The sequence below is a fragment of the Rhinatrema bivittatum genome, chromosome 2, assembly GCF_901001135.1.
Source record: "Rhinatrema bivittatum chromosome 2, aRhiBiv1.1, whole genome shotgun sequence".
Lineage (NCBI taxonomy): Eukaryota > Metazoa > Chordata > Amphibia > Gymnophiona > Rhinatrematidae > Rhinatrema > Rhinatrema bivittatum.
The window spans coordinates 621,971,430-621,992,612 of record NC_042616.1 but is presented as its reverse complement, the minus strand read 5'-3'; the positions used below and the strand labels follow the sequence as shown (position 1 = coordinate 621,992,612).

General features: G+C 44.5%; 1 protein-coding gene across 6 annotated transcripts in view; it reads right to left on the bottom strand.

The window, feature by feature from the left end:
- Positions 1-3,978: 3,978 nt before the first annotated feature.
- Positions 3,979-21,183, bottom strand: part of MAPRE2 (microtubule associated protein RP/EB family member 2) — a 317,614-nt gene continuing 300,409 nt past the window's right edge. For 5 of the 6 annotated variants that reach the window (XM_029591235.1, XM_029591238.1, XM_029591236.1 and 2 more), the window contains one exon: positions 3,979-5,637. In XM_029591235.1, coding sequence (XP_029447095.1) covers positions 5,560-5,637 — 78 coding nt within the window. In that variant the 3' untranslated portion in view covers positions 3,979-5,559. Of the gene's footprint in view, positions 5,638-5,666; positions 7,608-21,183 lie in introns of those variants that run through there. The other variant, XM_029591233.1, reaches the window with a different exon arrangement.

The following is a 21,183-nucleotide window of genomic DNA, read 5'->3' as shown; positions in this document are numbered from 1 at the left end:
TGATGATGGATTACAAACTGATACAATGAGATTTAAGAGTTTTCCTTTATACCTTTTCATCTGATTTTTTTGAACATGTGCATGGTCATTCATTTTCAGTTTTAACTGATTCTATCTATTTATTTATTTTTACCAAAAAGCCCAGGGTTTAAAAAAAAAAAATGTTTACACTAATTTTCTGCCTAATTCTGCAGGAATAAAAATCCAGAATTTTATTTTGCTCCTGTAGGATTCATGACTGGCTTGAAATTACCTTCACCTCCCCCTCCTGCAAGTATAATTCCTGGTTTTTGATCCCTGCACCCCTGCCAGCACAGGAGCAGAGGCCGAATGGTGGTTTATACTTGTATCCATGAAAATAAATCCTATTTATCCAGAAAAAATTAGAAATTTTTGCACAATTTTCTCCAGTTTGTTGCTGATTATACATTTTTGGGAAAAATAAAATGAAAGCAGATAATTAAGATCCTTTGGTATAAATTATGTTTGCTCAACAAATCATTCCATTTCCCTGCTGTGTTCTCTGGGGTATAGTTTCACTAGCATTCTCAACGAAAACAAAAAAACATATGTTCAAAATAAGTAAAATGTGTCTACAAAGAAACCTATTTATCATTATTTAGTAAATGTTACTCTGTTTCAGAAGGAGCACCTTTCTATGGTAGCAAGTTAAGGAGGGCTATATATATTCAGATGAATAATGAAACCTTTATTTTTTATCCTTCCGTATAAGCAGTTAAAAGAAATAATGCCATGGTACAGGTTACTGGCAAGACCTCACTTAGAATATCATGTTTGGTTCTAGAGATCATACCGCCAAAAGGATATGGATAAGTTAGAGGCAGTCTAGAGAAAGACAAACAAAATGGTGAAGGGTCTGCACCAAAAGGCATGAGATGAAACAAGGACCTAAATATTAAGTACCTGAAAGATAATGCACAATACGTGAACCTTTTGTTAATGGAAAGAATGCTGTAGAATTTGTGGTCATGATATGATGCTCCAAGAAGGTATACTGAGGAATAATGTTAGTAAATAACTTTTTCATGGAAAAGGTGCCCTTCTGGAACAAGTGACGGAAGCTAAAATGGTAACAGACTAGCTACCGTATATTCTCATGTATAAGTCGATCTCATGTATAAGTCCAGGGTAATGTTTGGGCCCCATAATCAAGATTTATGTCATCCATGGATAAGTCAAGGGTAAAACCTAGGGGGCTCTCAGAATCCTTTCCTCCCTCCCTCATGTCTGTCCCTGCTATCAGAATCCTTCCCTCCCCTCCCACGTGGCTACTCTCCCTGTTTGAATCCTTCCCTCCCTCCGTCCCCCATAGCTGCCCTCCCTATTTGAATGCTTCCTTCACTCTCCCATGGCTTCCCCTCCTGTCCCAGGTAGTCCAGTAGGGTGGGCCCAGAATCGATCAGAATTTTTTTTTCATCAAAATTTAACCCCCCCCCCCCAAAGAAACCCACCCCAACTCTTCAAACTTCAATAAATGTAAAGCTCCCCTACCCTCCTGCCCTCTCCCCCCCCAGATTCACCCAAAGTTCCTGGTGGTCCAACAGGGGACCCGGGAGTGATCTCGTGCTCCTGGGCAGTCAGCTGCCAGTAATCAAAATGGCGCCGGTGGCCCTTTGCCCTTATCATGTGATAGGGGCTACTGGTACCATTGGCCAGCCCGTCTCATTGTAGGAGAAATGGCCAGCCCCCACAATGTGACAATGGCACTGGTAGCAACTGTCACATGGTAATGGCAAAGGGTTGTCGGCGCCATTTCGATTACTAGTAGCAGACGGCCCTGGAGTGGGAGATCACTGCTGGGCCGTCTGCTGGACTATCAGGGACATTGGGTGAGTCTTGGGGATGGGCGCTTTATATTTAAGTTTGAAGGGTTGGTGTGGGTTTTGCTTTTTTTGTTGTTGTTGTTTTTAATGAAATTTTGACAAAACACAAAACTGTGCACAACTACCGTATACTCTATGGGGCGGATTTTCAAAGGGTTATGCGCGTAACCCTGAGAATCCGCTCCTGCGCACGTGAGCCTATTTTGCATAGGCCCGGCGACGCACACAAGCCCCAGGACGCGCATATGTCCCAGGGCTTGAAAAAAGGGGCGGGGAGAGGGTGGGGTGGAGCCTCCAGGCACAGCGGCCTGGAGGCCGGATCACGCAACCTATGCCTGCCCGGAGGCAGGCGCAACTTACAAGACAAAGGTTAGGTGGAGGGTTTAGGTAGGGCTGGGGGGTAGGTTAGGTAGGGGAAAAGAGGGGGGCAAAAGGAAAGTTCCCTCTTGAGGCCACTTCAATTTCGGAGCTGCCTCAGAGGGAACAGGCCAATGTCCAATCTGGCTGCTTATTTTGTATTTCTGCTCTCACGGCTTTGTTAAGCAGCCTTCCTTGCTGTTTTGTTAGTCCCTCAGAGGGAACAGGGAAAGCCATTGGGGCTCCCCTAGGGCTTGGCACACGCAAGCCAGCTTTTTTGGGCTTATTTTCTGGCATAAATTTCTCGACTTATACACGAGTATATACGGTTATGGGATATACACAGAGGATCCTTACTTGCAAAAAGTGAAGTGCTAACTGAAGCAAGATCTAGTGGCACCATAGGCCTTGAGGGTCCCCAAGGGCTAATTTACCCAGAATGGCAGTTACAGCCCTTATAGCAGTAGTATGAGTGCAAGAGGCTTCCAAGAAGGGCGTATGGTAACCTGCACAGAGCAACAGTTACACAAACAGCAGTGGCAAGACTGCATCAGAATTCCAAGAACAACATTAAAATAGCCTGCTCTGAGCAGTGGTTACAAACCTAACAGCAGTAGTATGGCTGCATCAGGTCTCCAAGGTGGCACTGGGTAACCCGCCTAGAATGACCATGGTTAAAAATCAAACTTCAATGAGCATATGGAGGCCATATGTTTTGGATAATGGCTTCACTTGTTTTGGTGGCAGTATGGATTATTAGAAAATTTGGTAATAAGGCGTGGAAGGATACTTCAGTACTGGATTTTGTGTTGGTCTTATAAGAATCACAGAGAAAGATGACAAGAAGAGAAGGACCTATCAGTGGAGGGAGGTCAGAACTAAAAGATTATGGGCATGCTTGAGACTAATATGGAGGACAGTGGTAGGACAGGGGTTGAAAGTTCAGGTAAAAGACAGTGCGGAGGAGTGGTATTGAGTATTTGAATTTATATGCTCATCTACCAAAGTGTAAGAATCACAACTACGCTGACAGATTGGTCAATCTGGACTGTCATTTACTATGCTATTCTGTCCTACAACTGTCAAGATGGGAGGGCAGACAGCATTATTTCCCAGTGCTGTGACTATAGCTAGAACCAGAGAAGAAATATTATATGACAAGGTCAGAAAGTCCTACTGTCCATTATCAGGTACTGTGAGCAGACTCTGGTGCACACAGTATAAACGTTATATCCTCTTTTCATCTCAATGACAAAGCCATCTGTCAGATGAAATTACTACTGGCTTTGCTGCTGAAAGAAACACTAGGATGGGCTTATTCTGTACTAGCTATAAAAAATAATTTTAATTATTTAAGACAGCTTAACATCCTTAAGACCAGACTTGTTTTGTGTCTGGAGATCATATGAAAACATCCCATGGAACTTTGCTCAAGAAGAGTTTTCTTAAAAACCCTTGACAGGGGAGCATCCCAAATTGTACTACAACATCATCTTCTTAGCACACAACTAAAAGATTTACCAACCGGGAGTTTAGTTTTGCTTTGTTTCAGATTTTCATCATATATTTTTGTATAAGGTGATACAGTTGATACTGTAGATTCCTCAAAAAATACACATACTGTACTGTTTGCAGTTAATTCAAACTGCCTTTCTTTACATAACTAGTGATTCTAAAGTTCTCTGAACTGCTTTATTAATCTATCTTTTAAAAATGGAAATCAAACAGGGTTGAGGGTTTTAGAGTACCAGTACATTGATCTATAGCTCTAGACATGTTTTAACATATAATCTTTTTTTTTATTAAATATGTAAAAAGATAACCGCAAGTTATTCACATATTCAGAGACAAGGTCTACTCTATCATGCGACAATTTGTGGATAATGTAAAATGAGTGTGATACATCTGAATAAGACTTTTTGCATCTAATTATGACTTCATTACTCTCCTATTTATAATTAACAATACATGTTTACATTCCTTTCAGTTTACATTTAATATATAACAAAAGCTTTATGATGTGCAATTTAGTAAAGTAATAATGAATGCATCTTTAAAACCATACTGCATAAATACTGAAATCTGCAGAACATCACTGTACTTTTATTTCTCAGTTACTTCAAACAGTGCCGTGGTTTATAATTTAATAAAATGGGAACCACTTTACAGCTGAAGTGCCCACCAATTTACAATGCCCACCACTTTACAGTTGAAGATTTATTTGGAATCATTTTTTTCAAAGTCCTGCTCAAATCTAAATGAAAATTGACATTTAACTGGTTGGTAAGTCCATATATGAAGACTACAGAATAAAAACTGCAGAAATGTTGATAGCATTCTTTAGTTTTTACAGTTATCTGGGTGATACTTCTCTTGTCTCTGTGCCTTTAATATTGCATACACAGAGGACTACATCCTGATTTAAAGATAGGCAAACAAAGCTCAACTCACCATGCCAACTATAATGAAAGAATTATGTGCATGATTTCAAAGTAAAGAATAAACTTTTTAAGGAATGCTCTTAACTTTTATTATATCAGAGTTAAAAATGCCATTGTCTACTGAAGGATAACAGCATTCTTAAGCTCCCAGTCGCTGTATCCTGCTACCAGAAAAAGCAGCAAAGATATCGGGAGCAGAAACTGCAAAGAGGAAAAAGTTTCTTTCTGTTTTGGCTAATTAGAAGTCATTGTCCCATCACCTGGGTTTTCAATATGCCTATGAAACCTAAATGGTCTTAAAATTTTGACTAAGATGACAATTTCTTTTGCATCTTGATCAGAGAAGACAGGATAAGAGCAATTGCTGAGGGGATCTATCCTTAATGGTACAGAGTCTTTTCTTCCTTTAATAGGGAACTCAGAATTCTGGTTTGCAGCAATGCTACTGCTATACATCTCATATCCTTACCAAATTTATGCACCATAGCAGAGAGATTTAAAATGACTCCAGCACCACAACGTATATGACAACCCTTGCCTCATGTCATAAGATGCCAAAAGTAAATATTTTAGAGCAATTACAACTGTAATTGTATATGGTTAGAAAACAAGAAAACAATTCCAATATTAACTAATAAAAAAAAGTAGAAAAATTCTGAGCTGCTGAATGGTGAAGCTGCAGCTGCATAGTCCTGTGATCTTTCAGCTCTGAGGCCTGAAGGGTTGACTCCTGTAAATGTGTCTTGGCAAAGTGATGGGTACAGGATGCATTCACTACAGTACATAAACATTAATAGCAGACTGGGAGTGAAAGGAGTCAGAGGCCACAAATGTTCGTTCTCCAAAAGAAAGTTCCCACACAAAATGAAAACAAAAACTAAAAAAAAAAAAAAGTTAAAGATGTCGAATGGCAGTGGTCAGTATTCTTCTTGCTGCAGAAGCTCTTCCTGTGCTTGTTCCTGCTCATCTCCTTCCTGGTGCTCTGTGTGACCTTCCTGCAAGTAAAAGACCATCACTGCGTTAACAAAAGGGCGATATTACATGGCTAGTTCAAATCATCATGCAGAGAAAGACGCAAGAGAAAGCATGGCCTTTTGGCTTTCCAGTTAGGCAGCATTGGAACAATAAATATAGTTTGATGAAATGTTGAGAAATGAATCTTACAAGATCCATATATTGCCTGCTGTTCCATGAAGGTTCGAATGCCTATGTCAAAATGGCCTGTTTGGTACAGGCTCTCTCCCTTCTTGTGATTTATTGAACAGTACTGACAGAATGATTATCTACACATATTCAGAGATCTATAAAATCCTATAGACACTTTCTTTTTGTGCCAAATTATGTACATCAACAGGGCTGTGGAGTTCAGATCAGATGTGATCCAAAACACCAAAAGAATTTCCCCTCCTCTATAAAAAATAAATTCAACCCCCACTCCCATCACACACACAGCTGCAACTGCTTGATATGAAGAGTGAGGCTCATGAAATCATACTGAGGTCTGTGCAATTGTTGCCTTTGTACATGCGTGGGTCCTAATAACTTCTGAACAGTTGCATCTAGCTCAATCAAATTTTGTGTGGAGTTAAGTCGTTTGGGGAACAGATCATTTAACTATTGAAACCTAGGTAGAACAGTTTGGGGACATGAGAGAAATGCAAATTTGAGGATTGTGCCATCAGAAATGGACTGGGACCCAAACCAAGTCTAGACAGAATATTGCTCTACTTGTCTGAACTTCTGATTCTGAGAGGAAGCAAGCTGAGCCTTGATCTTGCTCAAGGATAAAGGCAAAACATCAGGGCTCGCAAGCATCAAAAGGCAGTTCTTCCTTCTCCCTTGAACCCAAGTATCATTACAGAAATATAGTGTATTTCCACACTTTTTTCCAGTAGAGGATGAAAAAAAAAAGTTTGGATGAAAATTTTCAACCATTTTTAAAATGTATATTTTGCATACTTTCAGGAAATATAAATTATTGCCTGGATAGCTTATTGTTCAGATACTGACTTCAGAGAAAAAAAGAAGCAAGGTAATAAGTTGTGTCAAGGTTGCCTGTTACCTCCCACCCATCTCTCTTAATTAAATAGTGTTTGTGCAAAAAGTCATCATGCCATAAATTACATTTTCTTACATGAGACACAATAGGGGTTACAGATACATAGCATAACATTACAGAAGGGCAAAAATGTTACCTAAAAACTGCCCTTCACCTAGAACATTCTTACTGGAAAATGATGCATTTACATACATTTGCTTCAGTTAGAGGATTTATGGGTTAAAGTACCAGATATATTTATTAAGAAATATTTGCTATTCTGCCTTTTACCAGGACAGTATCAAGGCAGATTACAACCAAAATTATAACAATTACCATTGCATCACAATTTACAATTTTCACAGGAACATTGACCAAGAGGGAGGGGACATAACCAGATATGAGTACAGATACAAGAATGATTAAAATGATCGTTTAGGATGTATCACAACATGTGTTAAATCACTGGTTTGCCTGATTAAAGAGCAAGAATAGAAACAACTATGGGCACAGATGCACAAGCATATGGTTTGCTTAAACATTTTATTGCAAAACTCCCCATAAAATTCTTTTGACCATGGAAGTTGTAAACACATTGCCTGAACTTCAGGAAAGGAAATATATTTACAGTAAAAACTGAATAAAAATGTGTGCAAAAACCATTGTGGGACTTTTACTTGATCTCAGAAGTTCATCTATTTTTGCACCAAGTAAATTGCAAATTTGAGTACATAATGAAACAAGATGGCATCGTCACTTCTGAGCTCTCCTCTTAGAGATGCCTGCATGCTTTCTGATCCTTTCTCATTCTCCATGGGCTCACATATTTCGACTTCCTCATCTCCTTCTGGCCTTCCGTGTTTATGACGACATCATGATGAAACCTCTTGTTCAGTACAAAAAGCTTCTTCATAATGGCATCAAAGGCTGTGGAAGAACACAGAATGGAGTATTCCAGAATGTTCTGGTGACTTATTGAAAGAGTTGTGCATTAGCTTAGCAGATATTTTTATTTTTTTTAAAGATGTATTGAGTCAAATTTAAATATTTGGAGTGGGAATTCATTGTATATTTCTTCTAGCCTGAAATTTGTTATTGCTTGTTCAGTATGGCAGCCTGAATAATGTAGTACACACTAATTTAATGAATTGTGTCATAAAAATGTAGACCATTTTCAAGCATACAACCAAACATGAAACCTGCATTAGTCTGGCTTCAAACTCCACCACAGTATTGAGACCGTACGCTTAGCAAAGGAACTAAGGCTCTGCATAAACCATTGATAGCTTGCCATACTGTTTCTCCTGGGCTTCTCTGCTACTTTCAACACTATAGATCATGATCTAGGACCTAGGACTAGCAGGCTCAGTGCTCACATGGTTCAAAATACTCACTTCACAACTGCTTTCAGGCTGCCTTCCTCTACATGGTCCCCTCCTCAGAAAAGTCATTGGAGCCCACCAGATCACCTTCCACTCATAAGCAGATGACAAAACTTGTGACCACTCAATTTACATCCAGACAAAGCAATCAAAAACCTCAAAGAATTCTTAGTAAGTATCTCCATCTGGCAAACATTAAACAAGTTGAAAATCAAAAGGCCAAAGTACTGTGGGCTGAAAAAACAGATTCTACCTGCCTAGGCACCACTGCAAACCAAACCCTCGACTGCAACTCATAGAAAATACTGCAGCGTGACTGCCGAATAACAAAAACAAATTTGACAGGATCACACCTACTCTAAAGACCATAGGCTCCCTACTTTCTACAGTATGAAATTCAAAATCCTAACCCTAGTCTACAAGAATCTCACATATAACTTGTCTCTCTACCCCAGCAACCAGCCCGCCCCCTCTTCTTGCTGTCAAAAAATCCACCTGGTGGTCCCTTCCCTCAAGGAATTATGACTCTTAAGTATCAGGAAGACAACTTCCTGAAGTGTTGCATCCCAGCCTCGATTTGTCAATGGGCACACTAGGCCTGTGCCGAAGGCAGAAAAAACTTGGGAGGCAGCAGGCTGGCTGAATCGCACTCTGCAGAGATCAGCCCCCTGCATCTTGATCCAACCCCTTCTCTCCCAGGCAGCATATAGGAAAATAGGAGTGAAGGAGGTGAGCCTGAAGCAGAGCAAAGAGGATCATTTTGGACAGCTTAGTAGGAGATGAGTGGTGGATCACTGGGGGATGAGAGAGGATCAACTCAGGGACTTGTATCACTGTGTAAGAATGAGGGGAATGGGTGAGGGATGCAGTGTTTTTGTGTGAGAGAGAGAAGGAATGGTGCTGGGTATCTGTCTATGCCATATTTGGTGAACGGTTAGGGGATGCAAGGGAGAGCAGGACATGAACACTGTAAGGACACCTGCCTCCTCCTCATCCCCCTCCCTTGCCCCCTAATTGAAATTCACATTCTATCCCTCAGATCTAGGATCTTCTGATCCTTCCTACCTCTTCCTTCTCCCTAGATCCTGTACCCCACCTCAATACATCCTCCCCTTCCCTCAATCCCAGAATTTCCCTCTTTCTCCCGCCTTTACTTTGTGGCTCCCCTTGATCTGGACTATGAATTACTCCTATGCTTGGGTTGGGTTGATATTTTTTCAGGCTCATAGCCTGAGTGGGGGATGAGACAGGGTCCTGGTCACCCTAACACAATTCTGTACCCTTCTCAAACATAAGCAGGCTGAATTAGCCATGCTGTCTTGTGTGATGTCATCCGACAGCGCATGATACAGAGTTTTATCAAAGTAGCAGAGCTTTGATGCTTTCCTTATGCGCAGCAGTTCCTGCATGATTTCCCAGCTCATAGATTCCTCAGTTGATTTTTTTTTGAGCGCCAAGGCCACGGACGTGGAGATCCTACTTTTAACCTCTCCTTAGATTTTCAACTTTGTTTTTGCTATTGCGATCCCCAAAACAGGACTTCTAAGTGCTCACCATGTTGAAGAGGGCTCCAGCCTTCAAATATTGCCAGTGCACACACATCTGCTACAGATGCCCACACTTATTGTTATCTCTGTTTGGGCCCAGACCATGTTCAGGCCTCTTGCTATGACTGTGGCCATGTCACCTAGGGCCGAACATCAACGAGCCCAGAAAATTGCCCAGCTGCAGGATGAAAAAGTCTTAACCTCTGCATCAGGCAGCTATGCACCCTCCCCTCGATATTCCACTCAGTCTTCATTGAGCACAAAGTCTCAACATCGAGACACTCAGCGACTTGCTGCATCCATAGGACTACCAGAGAGATTGGCAGGGGCTTCAAAGCCGAAATCAAAACATCTAAAACCTCCTGAAGCCTCTTTCTGAGAGGCAGAACACCATGGAAAGAAACTTTACAACATGTGCCTTGCCATTCTCTGGCTTCAGACATCCAGCTAGCAGCTATTCCTCCTCCCAAGACCCACAAACCTCCTGTGAATTCTCCACCTCACTCGTCCTTATCTCCAGGGTCCAGATCCACCCAGACGATGGAACAGATCTCTTTGATAATTAGAAATCTCTTCACTTCCCTGCACCCACAAGTGCAGTCACCAGAATTCCATTTACAAATTCCACACAGAGAATGGAATGAATCCCAACCTCAGCACACACCACCCAGGGTAGAGAGCCCACAGAATTCTTCACCACGAGAGGGCTCCTCCACACAGAGGAAAGAACCCAGTCTGCCAGCTTCTCCATCATTGTCTACAGGCTTTCCTTCAGATGCTCCTAATGAAACCCTGGAACACTCATCTCCACCAGAGGAACTTACCTACTCTACATTTGTGGAGAAGATGGGTGGTGCATTAAAGGTGGAGTTTGCAAGATACCCGACCCACGTACAGAAGTGTTTGATATCTTAAAAATATTAGACATACCATTCAAACACACTTAAATAAAATAAAGCCCCGAGATGCCTGTGATTACTTAAATTTGAGAGTTAAGTGGCTGGGTTGGAACCAAAGGCAATGGAGAACAAGTAGGTTTTTAACTTTTTCTGGAAAACTTTTGAATTTGTATCTGCCTCAGAGAGTCTGATGGAGTTCCAAAGCGAGGGGCCAGCAAATGAAAATGCACGTTTCCTGGTAATCTCGAGCCTAGCTATTCTGATAGAGGGAACTTCAAGTAGGCATTTATTTAAAGACCGCAAATATCTGTTGGGTTGGTATACACGGAGAGATGTACATAGCCAGATAAAAGATTGCTTATATATAAGATTATGAATAACGAATTTTATATTGAATCTAAGTCTAACAGAGAGGTAGTGTAAAGAGCACTGGTGTGATGTGTTCTTTCCTGGATGAACCTGTTAAGATATGGGCGGCAGTATTTTGAATCAATTGTAGATGAAGAGGGATATCTGAAAGACCAAGATAAAGACCATTGTAGTAGTCCAATCTGGTGAGTATCAAGGACTGGAACACCGTGTGGAAATCTTTAGGGTAAAGCAGGGATCTTAAACGCTTGAGGCATGTGAATTTTATAAAAATGTTTTACTACTGTAGAGATATTGTTAGACATAGATAATTCAGAGTCGAGAATGACCCTGAGGTTTCGGGCTTTTGTTACTATAGGGATAGAAAGACTGTCATGAATTAAGTGAGAAGGTGGACTTCAGGCAGATGCAGAATTTCCATTTTAGAAGTGTTAAGTTTAAGTTGGCTATGTGATAACCAAGTGTTAATAGTATGGATATAAAGACTTACAATGGACAGAGTATTGGACCAGGAGAAACTATACAAAACAAAGAAATGAATGTCGTCCGTATAAATTTTGAATTGTATACTAAGACCAGCAAGCAGGTGGCAGAAGGGCAATAGGTAGATATTGAAAAGAATGGCTGAAAGAGATGAGTCTTGTGGGACACCCGAAGGAAGAGTGAGTGTATCATTCAGAGGCGTGAGAATCTATGTTGATTTGTTGTGAGCGGTTTGATAAGTAGGATTCAAACCATTTAAGTATGGTATCAGTTAAGCCAATGGATTGCAACCCAGAGAGCAGGATATGATGATAGAAAGTATCAAAGTCAGAAGAAACATCTAGCAATACTAAGATGTAATCAATGTTTGAGTCAAAACCACGAAGTAGAGTATCAAAGGAGGATAACAGAAGAGTTTCTGTACTATGACCTTTACGGAATCCATGGTTAGGATGGAGAATTGCATTATCTGTTAGGAGGTCGGTAAGTTAATGCAAAACTACAGATTCAATTATTTTGGCAAGAGAAGTTAAAGAAGTGATAGGGCTCAAGTTAGTGAGATCATACAGATTAGATTTTTTTGTTCTTTTGAATGGGAAGGATGGTGGTTTGTTTTACGATGTCTGGGAAAATGCCTGAATCAAGGGATTTGGCAGAGGAGGGACTAGCAAGGTCGCCTAAAGCTTTTAAGAAATGGCTCAAGTAAGGATTAAACGAAGAGTAGGAAATTTTCATTTTTTGAAATATGCAAGCTATTGTGGAGGGGTTAGTAGGAAAGAAAGAGGACCAATTACTGTTTACTTGTGGAAGGTTACTTAAAGGGATAGGAAGGTGAGAGAATTTGTCTTACCCATGCCAAACTCCATGATTTCACATGTGTGTATTATACATAGGAAATGGGGGGGGGGGGTTTACAGTAGAATGATATATATATATATACATATATATACACACACACACACACACACAAGATGGCGCCGGCCATCCATTGCTCCTACCATGTGACAGGGGCCGATCAATGGCACCGGTAGCCCCTGTGACATAGTAAGGGCAAAGGCTATCTGTGCCATTTTGAATACTGGCAGCGACGGCCCAAATGCAGGAGATCACTCCCGCATCCCTGCTGGACCACCAGGGACTTTTGGCAAGTCTTGGGGAGGTCAGGAGGGTTGGGGGGGGGGGGGGGGGGTTGTAGTTAATTAACTTTAAAGGGTTGGGATGGGGTTTTTTGTTTTGTTTTTTTTCCCCAACAAAGAACGATAAACGTTTTCTGATCTGGGGAGTGGACAGAAATGGCCCTCCTCAGACCCGAAAATGAAATTGGGTCAAAAAAAAAAATGTTATGCCCTCCCCTAATTTGCTCCATAAGACGCACAGACGCCCAAGAACAGAGCAGGTTTAGCACACCATTATTTATTTATTTATTTTTTAAATTTTCCTGCTCTGAATCCTAGGTGCGTCTTATGGTCAGATGCGTCTTATGGAGTGAAAAATACAGTATATATCATTACAAAAAGTGAACACTAATTCATCATTTTGTATCCCACACAATTAAAATTATTTGAACAAAATTTAAAAAATGTTTATTACAAAAATAGCATACATGATATAAAAAAAATATATCAAAAATCTGAATTTGCATATACACTAGTCAAGAAATGACTGCAGGCGCTATACTTAAACAATTATCCTGAAGCTAACCACAACAAACACTATTCAATATCTTATTCGAACTGAAGAAAAAATTTCTGCCATTTACATAAATGATGCTAATTGTATTACAAGTGATAGCCACTGCAAGCACGATTGAATGTCCAGTTCAAACCGTAGAAAGATCCTCTGGCATCAGATCAGCGTTGAAAATTGAAAGGCAATTGTTCAAGAAACTCCCCGACAAAGGCCTTTTTGTTTCACCTGATGAGGCTTCATCAGGAGGTCTATGATACATCAAATAAATTTCCACAGCATCTGTATTACAGAGATCTTAATCCCACAGGCCAACATCAATCAAATGTAAATTGTCAAAAAGAATATTTTTATCTGAGCCTTCCTCTCGCTGTCACATCGTACTGTAAAACACCCCTAATACCTGTAATTCTAATATAGGGGGTCATTTACTAAGCAATTTTTCCATAGACACAAAATGGGAGAAAACCTTTAGTATATTAACCTTTAGTATATTAACCTTTAGCAATTAAAAAAAAAACCTCAAAAAGTAGCTAGAAATAAGCTAGGAGCAGTGTATACCTAAGTAAAAAGGTTGAAAAGTTCAGTTCAGTTACTCACCTTGGAAAGGTGTTGAGGTAGTGTGATTTGGTTTGAATAGGTACCAACAATTGTTAATCAAGAGAGCAGTGAGTCACTCTAGCTGACTAACTAAGTGTTAAGGTTGTGTGTTTGATTTGATTAGGTACCATTCTTTGTTAATCAGAACAGCAGTGAGTCACTCAGGAAAACTAACTGAAGTGTAAATCTCCAAAGGGATTTTTTGCACTAATTTACCTTAGAAGCACATTATAAATTGAAAGGGAAGAGCTCAGTAACCCACATTCCAGTGGATGGAGCAGATTTTTTTGAACCAAGAAGTTTCTCCATTTTGACAAGGTGAGCACGATGGCCCTTGGGGGTCATCTATCATACAGCTGACACCCTCGCATGTCGTGCAATGCCCCCAGGCAGAGAATGCAAATCTCATGTGGATCTGTGATAGACATAGTCCGTGGGCACGGAAGGGGGGGGGGGGGCACCGACAGAAGCTGGACGATGCCATGAAAAACAGCCAGCATGTGGTCGATGACCGGGGGCCACCGAGAAGTAGGACGCCGGGAATCGACCACAAAGAAAGAAGTAGAACGTTTATGTACCACGCTGAGGAGGATGCATCAACTGCAAAGGGGGACTAGACGATGGACTGGAGAAAAAGCAAAATTGCTTACCTTGTAATAGGTGTTATCCCAGGACAGCAGAATGTAGTCCTCACATATGGGTGACGAAACCGAACGGAGCCCAGCGCGGGAAACCCATCAAAGTTTCTAGAAGCTTTTGACTGGCCCTGAGAGGCCACTGAGCATGCCCAGCATGCCATGATATTCTCTGCCACAGGTGTCTCTCTTCAGTCTCATATGTAGCAAAAATAAAATAATAAAAGGTATGAAACCTAACTCCGCAGGGTGGCGGGAGGGTTCTGTGAGGACTACATCCTGCTGTCCTGGGATAACACCTATTACAAGGTAAGCAATTTTGCTTTATCCCAAGACAAGCAGGATGCTAGTCCTCACATATGGGTGAATAGCAAGCTAGAGGCTGAGTCATTCGTGGTGAAGCAACAGTGAAGTATTGTTGTTGAAAATGAGTCAGCCGAAGATCATAGTAAGTTGGTCGTAGAAGGAGTTGGGATTAAACTGGAAACAAGTTCTTTAAGACAGATTGTCCATAGGCAGAATCTTGTCGTCCCTGCTTGTCCAAGCAGTAATGAGCTGCAAAGGTGTGAAGAGAACTCCATGTTGCTGCTTTACATATGTCAAGGATTGGCACTGAACGATAGTGTGCTACTGAAGTTGACATCGCTCTTACTGAATGTGCCTTTACTCGCCCTTGGAGAGGAAGGCCTGCTTTTTCATAGCAAAACTGTATGCAATCTGCTAGCCAATTGGATAGAGTATGTTTACCCACTGCTTTACCCGGTTTGTTTGGATCGTAGGATACAAAGAGCTATGTGGATTGCCTGTGAACTGCAGTGCGGTCTATATAAAAGGCTAGTGCACGCTTGCAGTCCAAGGTATGCAAGGCTGTTTCTCCTGGATGGGAATGAGGCCTTGGAAAGAATGTGGGTAAATTTATGGATTGATTTAAGTGGAATTCCGTAACTACTTTGGGAAGGAATTTTGGATGTGTACGGAGAACCACTTTGTCATGTAGGAACTTAGTATAGGGTGGATATGTTACAAGTGCTTGTAACTCACTAACCCTTCTAGCTGATGTAATGGCTATGAGGAAGAGAGTTTTCCAAGTGAGAAATTTAAGATCACAAGAATCTATGGGTTCGAAAGGAGAGCGCATGAGTCTTGTTAATACCAAATTCAGATCCCACTCTGGGACAGGTGGTCGAATTGGTGGTTTAAAGTGAATTAAACCTCTCATAAATATGCTTACGAGAGGTTGTGTGGAACTAGGTGCATCTCCCATCTTGTTATGGTAAGCAGAGATTGCACTTAAATGTACTCTTATAGATGAAGTCTGGAGACCAGATTCCGAAAGATGGTATAAGTATTCCAGTAGAGACGTGGTGGGGCAGGTGAAAGGATTTATGTTCTTTTCGGAGCACCACAAAGTGAATCTCTTCCATTTAGAAGAACAGTTCTTTCGTGTGGAAGGTTTACGTGAAGCTATAAGCACTTGAGCTATATGAGATGAAAGATTGAGTGGTTGTAAAATCAAGCTTTCAAAAAATCCATGCTGTCAGGGATAGGGATTGAAGGTTGGGATGTCGCAACCGGCCCTGATCCTGAGTTATGAGAGTGGGAGCTACTCCCAGATGAATTGGATCCCTGACTGAGAGGTCTAGCAGTGTGGGGAACCATACTTGTCGAGGCCAATATGGGGTTATGAGTATCATGGACCCCTTGTCCTGTTGTAGTTTCACTAGAGTTTTGGTTATGAGCGGTATTGGAGGGTACGCTTATAGTAGGCCTGAGTTCCAAGGGCGAGCGAAGGCGGCCTTGGCTGGCTGAGTCTTCTGTTTGTGCAGAGAACAGAACTTGTCCACTTTGTGATTCAGATGTGACGCAAAGAGGTCTATTGTTGGTTGTCCCCAACGTTGAAATATCCTGGTCGCTACTGCGGGATCCAGGGACCATTAGTGTGGTTGGAACTGATGACTGAGTCGATCTGCCACCACATTGTGTATGCCCGCTAGATAAGTGGCCTGGAGGAACATTGAGTGGTTCAGGGCCCAGCCCCAAATCTGTGCAGCTTCTTGACAAAGGAGATACGAACCCATACCTCCCTGTTTGTTGATGTACCACATGGCTACTGTGTTGTCCGTTTGGATCAGAACAGTTTTGTGTGAAAGGCAGTCCTTGAATGCATGTAGTGCATAACGTATGGCTCGAAGCTCTAGGAAATTGATTTGAAATATTGCTTCGAGTTTTGTCCAAGTCCCTTGGGCTTGGAGATTGTCTAAGTGAGCTCCCCAACCCAAGGTGGATGCATCTGTAGTTAAAATTATCTGTGGGACTGGTTGTTGAAAAGGGAGGCCTTTGCACAAGTTGTCCTTGTTTGTCCACCAACGTAGAGATGATCTTAGTTGTTGGGTCAATTGAATTGGATAGTGTAGCGGTTGAATGGCTTGGATCCATAGTGATCTTAAAATCCATTGGGTAATCCTCATGGCAAGCCTTGCCATGGGTGTAACATGAACCGTGGAGGCCATATGACCAAGTAAGGTCAGGAACTGATGAGCTGTCACTTGTTTCTGTAAGGAGATGGATTTTGCTAGTAGAATGAGTGTGTCTGCTCGATCTACAGGTAGAATGGCCTGTGCTAGATTGGTGTTCAAAGTCTGCTCCTATGAATTGAAGCAGGTGAGTTGGAATGAGACGGGATTTTTTATAATTGATGAGAAATCCCATGGAATGAAGTAGAGTAATTGTTCGTGTCAGAAAGGTAAGAGCTCCTTGTTGAGACTGACTTTTTATGAGACTGACTTTTTATGAGCCAGTCGTCTAGATATGGGAAGACATGGACACCTTCTTTGTGCAATTGTCCTGCTATTACTGCCAGACACTTGGTGAAGACCCTGGGAGCAAATGCCAGTCCAAAAGGTAGAACTCTGTACTGGAAATGTTGATAGCCCACCATGAAGCACAGGTACTTGCGATGAGGAGGGAATATTGGTATGTGAGCGTAATCGTCTTGAAGATCCAGAGAACAAAGCCAATCTCCTGCTTGAAGAAGTGGAAGCATGGTGCCTAGAGAAACCATCCTGAACTTTTCTTTCTTCAGATATTTGTTGAGGTTTCTGAGGTCTAGGATGGGACGTAGGCCTCCGGTTTTCTTCGGAATGAGGAAATATCGGGAGTAGAATCCTCTGCCCTGCTGTGACCGGGGTACTGGTTGTATGGCCCTGGCTCTCAGAAGGGTGGATAATTCTATTTGTAACTGATGAAGTTGAGAATTTTGTTTTGGGCAGGAAGTTGGTGGAAATTCTGGAGGAATTTAGGTGAAATTTAGTTTGTAGCCTCGAGAGACTATGGAGAGTACCCATTGGTCTGATGTTATGTTTTGCCAATTTGTGTAAAAGTGAGAAACTGTTCCGCCTACTGGTAGATTTGGCTTGGGATTGAAAGGTTGGATTTGTCCTCTGGTCTGTGTTTCAAAAGCCTGTCGCAGGGCCTGTCTGCGCAGGAGGTTGTGGGCGAGCAGGCCTAGATTGTGTTACAGTTTTGGCTGCAGTGCAACCGCCTCACCACAAGGGGTCCCTCTAGTGCTGGCTTTCCGGACAGGCCCCGTCCATCTCCTCTGTCCACTCTATGCTCTGGGTGTGTCCTTATAACCCTGCCTGACAGTTGCCTCGGGGCTTCGGCATCGAGCTCACCTGGGCTCCCTGCTCTAGCCCTGCGCGGCCTTCGGGCCTTTCCTTGCCTAGCCCTGCGCGGCCTTCGGGCCTTTCCTTGCCTTGCCCTGCCCGGCCTTCGGGCCTTTCCTTGCCTTGCCCTGCCCGGCCTTCGGGCCTTTTCCTTGCCTTGCCTTGTGTGGCCTACGGGCCTTCTGACCTGCCTTGCTCTGCTTACGGTGTGTGTGTGGCCTACGGGCCTTCTGTGTGTGTGTGTGACCTACGGGCCTTCTGTGTGTGCGTGTGGCCTACGGGCCTTCTGACCTGCCTTGCCCTGCTTACTGTGCCCTGACCCAGCCTGAACCTAGACACTGCTATCTGCCGCCTGCCCTGGCCCAGCCTGAACCTAGACACTGCTATCTGCCGCCTGCCCTGACCCAGCCTGAACCTAGACACTGCTTTCTGCCGCCTGCCCTGACCCAGCCTGGACCCAGACACTGCTATCTGCCGCCTGCCCTGACCCAGCCTGGACCCAGACCCTGTATCAGCCATTCTTGTCTCTCTCAATCTGGAGTCACCCTTCTGGGTGGTGTTCACGACTCCTGACCGGAGCCCAGTCGTAACAGTATGCCGAAGCCATTTACATTGGGAGAGACAGTAAGGACTCAGTATTCAGACGGTGAGTCTCCACGCTTTATTATCTGTACCATTTGTCAAACTCTGAATTATCCTACGTACCTGAACTGTTTAGCTTGTCAGCTCTCGGACCAGGAGCACTGGATTTGCAGCAACTGTCACAAAAGGAATGTGTCTGTATACCAAGAATGCCTTAATTGCAATTCTCCCAAACCAGGCTGGTGGAAGTGTCTCTGTCTTCCTTGTCTTTTGCCTCCAGGCAAACCCTGCCCCCGCTGCACAGCTAACGGGCCACCTTCTCCTCCGAAAGATTCAGCCAGAGCTATCACACTCTGCCCTGCTTCTGGCTCAGCTAGGAATGTTTTCACCCTGGACAGTTTGCTAACAGAAGATTGTAGCATAACTTGTCACAAAACTTTTTACCAAAAAGCAGCTTATACTCCAAGAAAACCAAAAACTTACCTGGCCAAGAGAACTTCTAGGACTTCCGTTCTAGGAGAGCAAGCACAAAAACAGATGGAACTCATTAACCCGAGCAGGGCTCTGCTTCCCACAGCTGCTGAACAGCCTGTAACGAGCACCTTCCCTAGACGTCCTAGAACTGCCTGTGCCTTCTCTAAAATGCTCCCCCAGAAACAAAATCAGGAGCTTCAGACTTTGGCTCGAGGTATCAAGCCCTTGGCAGTACAATCTGTGTCTTCCATGTACACTACTTCTAACCTTGCTGCTCTGCCATTTGAGCCTGCTTTATCACCCCAAGAGGGGGCCACGCCTGCTGCATCGCCCCGAGGAGGATCCAAGCCTGCTGCATCGCCCCAAGAGGGGGCCGAGCCTGCTTCATCGCCCCGAGAGGGGTCCGAACCTGCTACATCGCCCCGAGAGGGGTCCGAACCTGCTACATCGCCCCGAGAGGTGTTCGAGCCTGTTTCATCGCCCCGAGAGGGGTCCGAGCCTGCCTCATCGCCCCGAGAGGGGTCCGAGCCTGCTGCATCGCCCCGAGAGGGGTCCGAGCCTGCTGCATCGCCCCGAGAGGGGTCCGAGCCTGCTGCATCGCCCCGAGAGGGGTCCAAACCTGCTACCATGCCCCAAGAGGGGTCCGAACCTGCTACAACGCTCGGAGAGGGGTCCGAGCCTGCTTCATCGCCCCGAGAGGGGTCCGAGCCTGCTTCATCGCCCCGAGAGGGGTCCGAACCTGCTACATCGCCCGGAGAGGTGTTCGAGCCTGCTTCATCGCCCCGAGAGGGGTCCAAGCCTGCCTCATCACCCCGAGAGGGGTCCGAACCTGCTACAACGCCCGGAGAGGTGTTCGAGCCTGCTTCATCGCCCCGAGAGGGGTCCGAACCTGCTACCATGCCCCAAGAGGGGTCCAAACCTGCTACAACGCTCGGAGAGGGGTCCGAGCCTGCTTCATCGCCCCGAGAGGGGTCCGAACCTGCTACATCGCCCCGAGAGGGGTCCGAACCTGCTGCAACGCCCCGAGAGGGGTCCGAGCCTGCTGCATCGCCCCGAGAGGGGTCCGAACCTGCTACCATGCCCCGAGAGGGGTCCGAACCTGCTACATCGCCCGGAGAGGTGTTCGAGCCTGCTACATCGCCCGGAGAGGTGTCCAAGCCTGCCTCATCACCCCGAGAGGGGTCCGAACCTGCTACAACGCCCGGAGAGGTGTTCGAGCCTGCTTCATCGCCCCGAGAGGGGTCCGAACCTGCTACCATGCCCCAAGAGGGGTCCGAACCTGCTTCATCGCCCGGAGAGGGGTCCGAGCCTGCTACATCGCCCCGAGAGGGTCCGAGCCTGCCTCATCGCCCCGAGAGGGGTCCGAACCTGCTTCATCGCCCCGAGAGGGGTCCGAGCCTGCTGCACTACCCCGAGAAGAGCCTGCTAAACCGGTCCTGCTGCCACCCCCGGAGGGGCTCAAACCGGTACCACTTACAGACTTTCTGACTCAGCCATCTGAGCCTGTTGAATTGCTCCAGCTGTTGTTGCCCTCGGAGGGGCCAGATTTCATCTTTGAGTACCCCCTGCTAAGATGGGACCCAGGAGGAGGGGGAGGCCTTGAGGAGGGGGTACTGTTACAGTTTTGGCTGCAGTGCAACCGCCTCACCACAAGGGGTCCCTCTAGTGCTGGCTTTCCGGACAGGCCCCGTCCATCTCCTCTGTCCACTCTATGCTCTGGGTGTGTCCTTATAACCCTGCCTGACAGTTGCCTCGGGGCTTCGGCATCGAGCTCACCTGGGCTCCCTGCTCTAGCCCTGCGCGGCCTTCGGGCCTTTCCTTGCCTAGCCCTGCGCGGCCTTCGGGCCTTTCCTTGCCTTGCCCTGCCTTCGGGCCTTTCCTTGCCTTGCCCTGCGCGGCCTTCGGGCCTTTTCCTTGCCTTGCCTTGTGTGGCCTACGGGCCTTCTGACCTGCCTTGCTCTGCTTACGGTGTGTGTGTGGCCTACGGGCCTTCTGTGTGTGTGTGTGACCTACGGGCCTTCTGTGTGTGCGTGTGGCCTACGGGCCTTCTGACCTGCCTTGCCCTGCTTACTGTGCCCTGACCCAGCCTGAACCTAGACACTGCTATCTGCCGCCTGCCCTGACCCAGCCTGAACCTAGACACTGCTATCTGCCGCCTGCCCTGACCCAGCCTGAACCTAG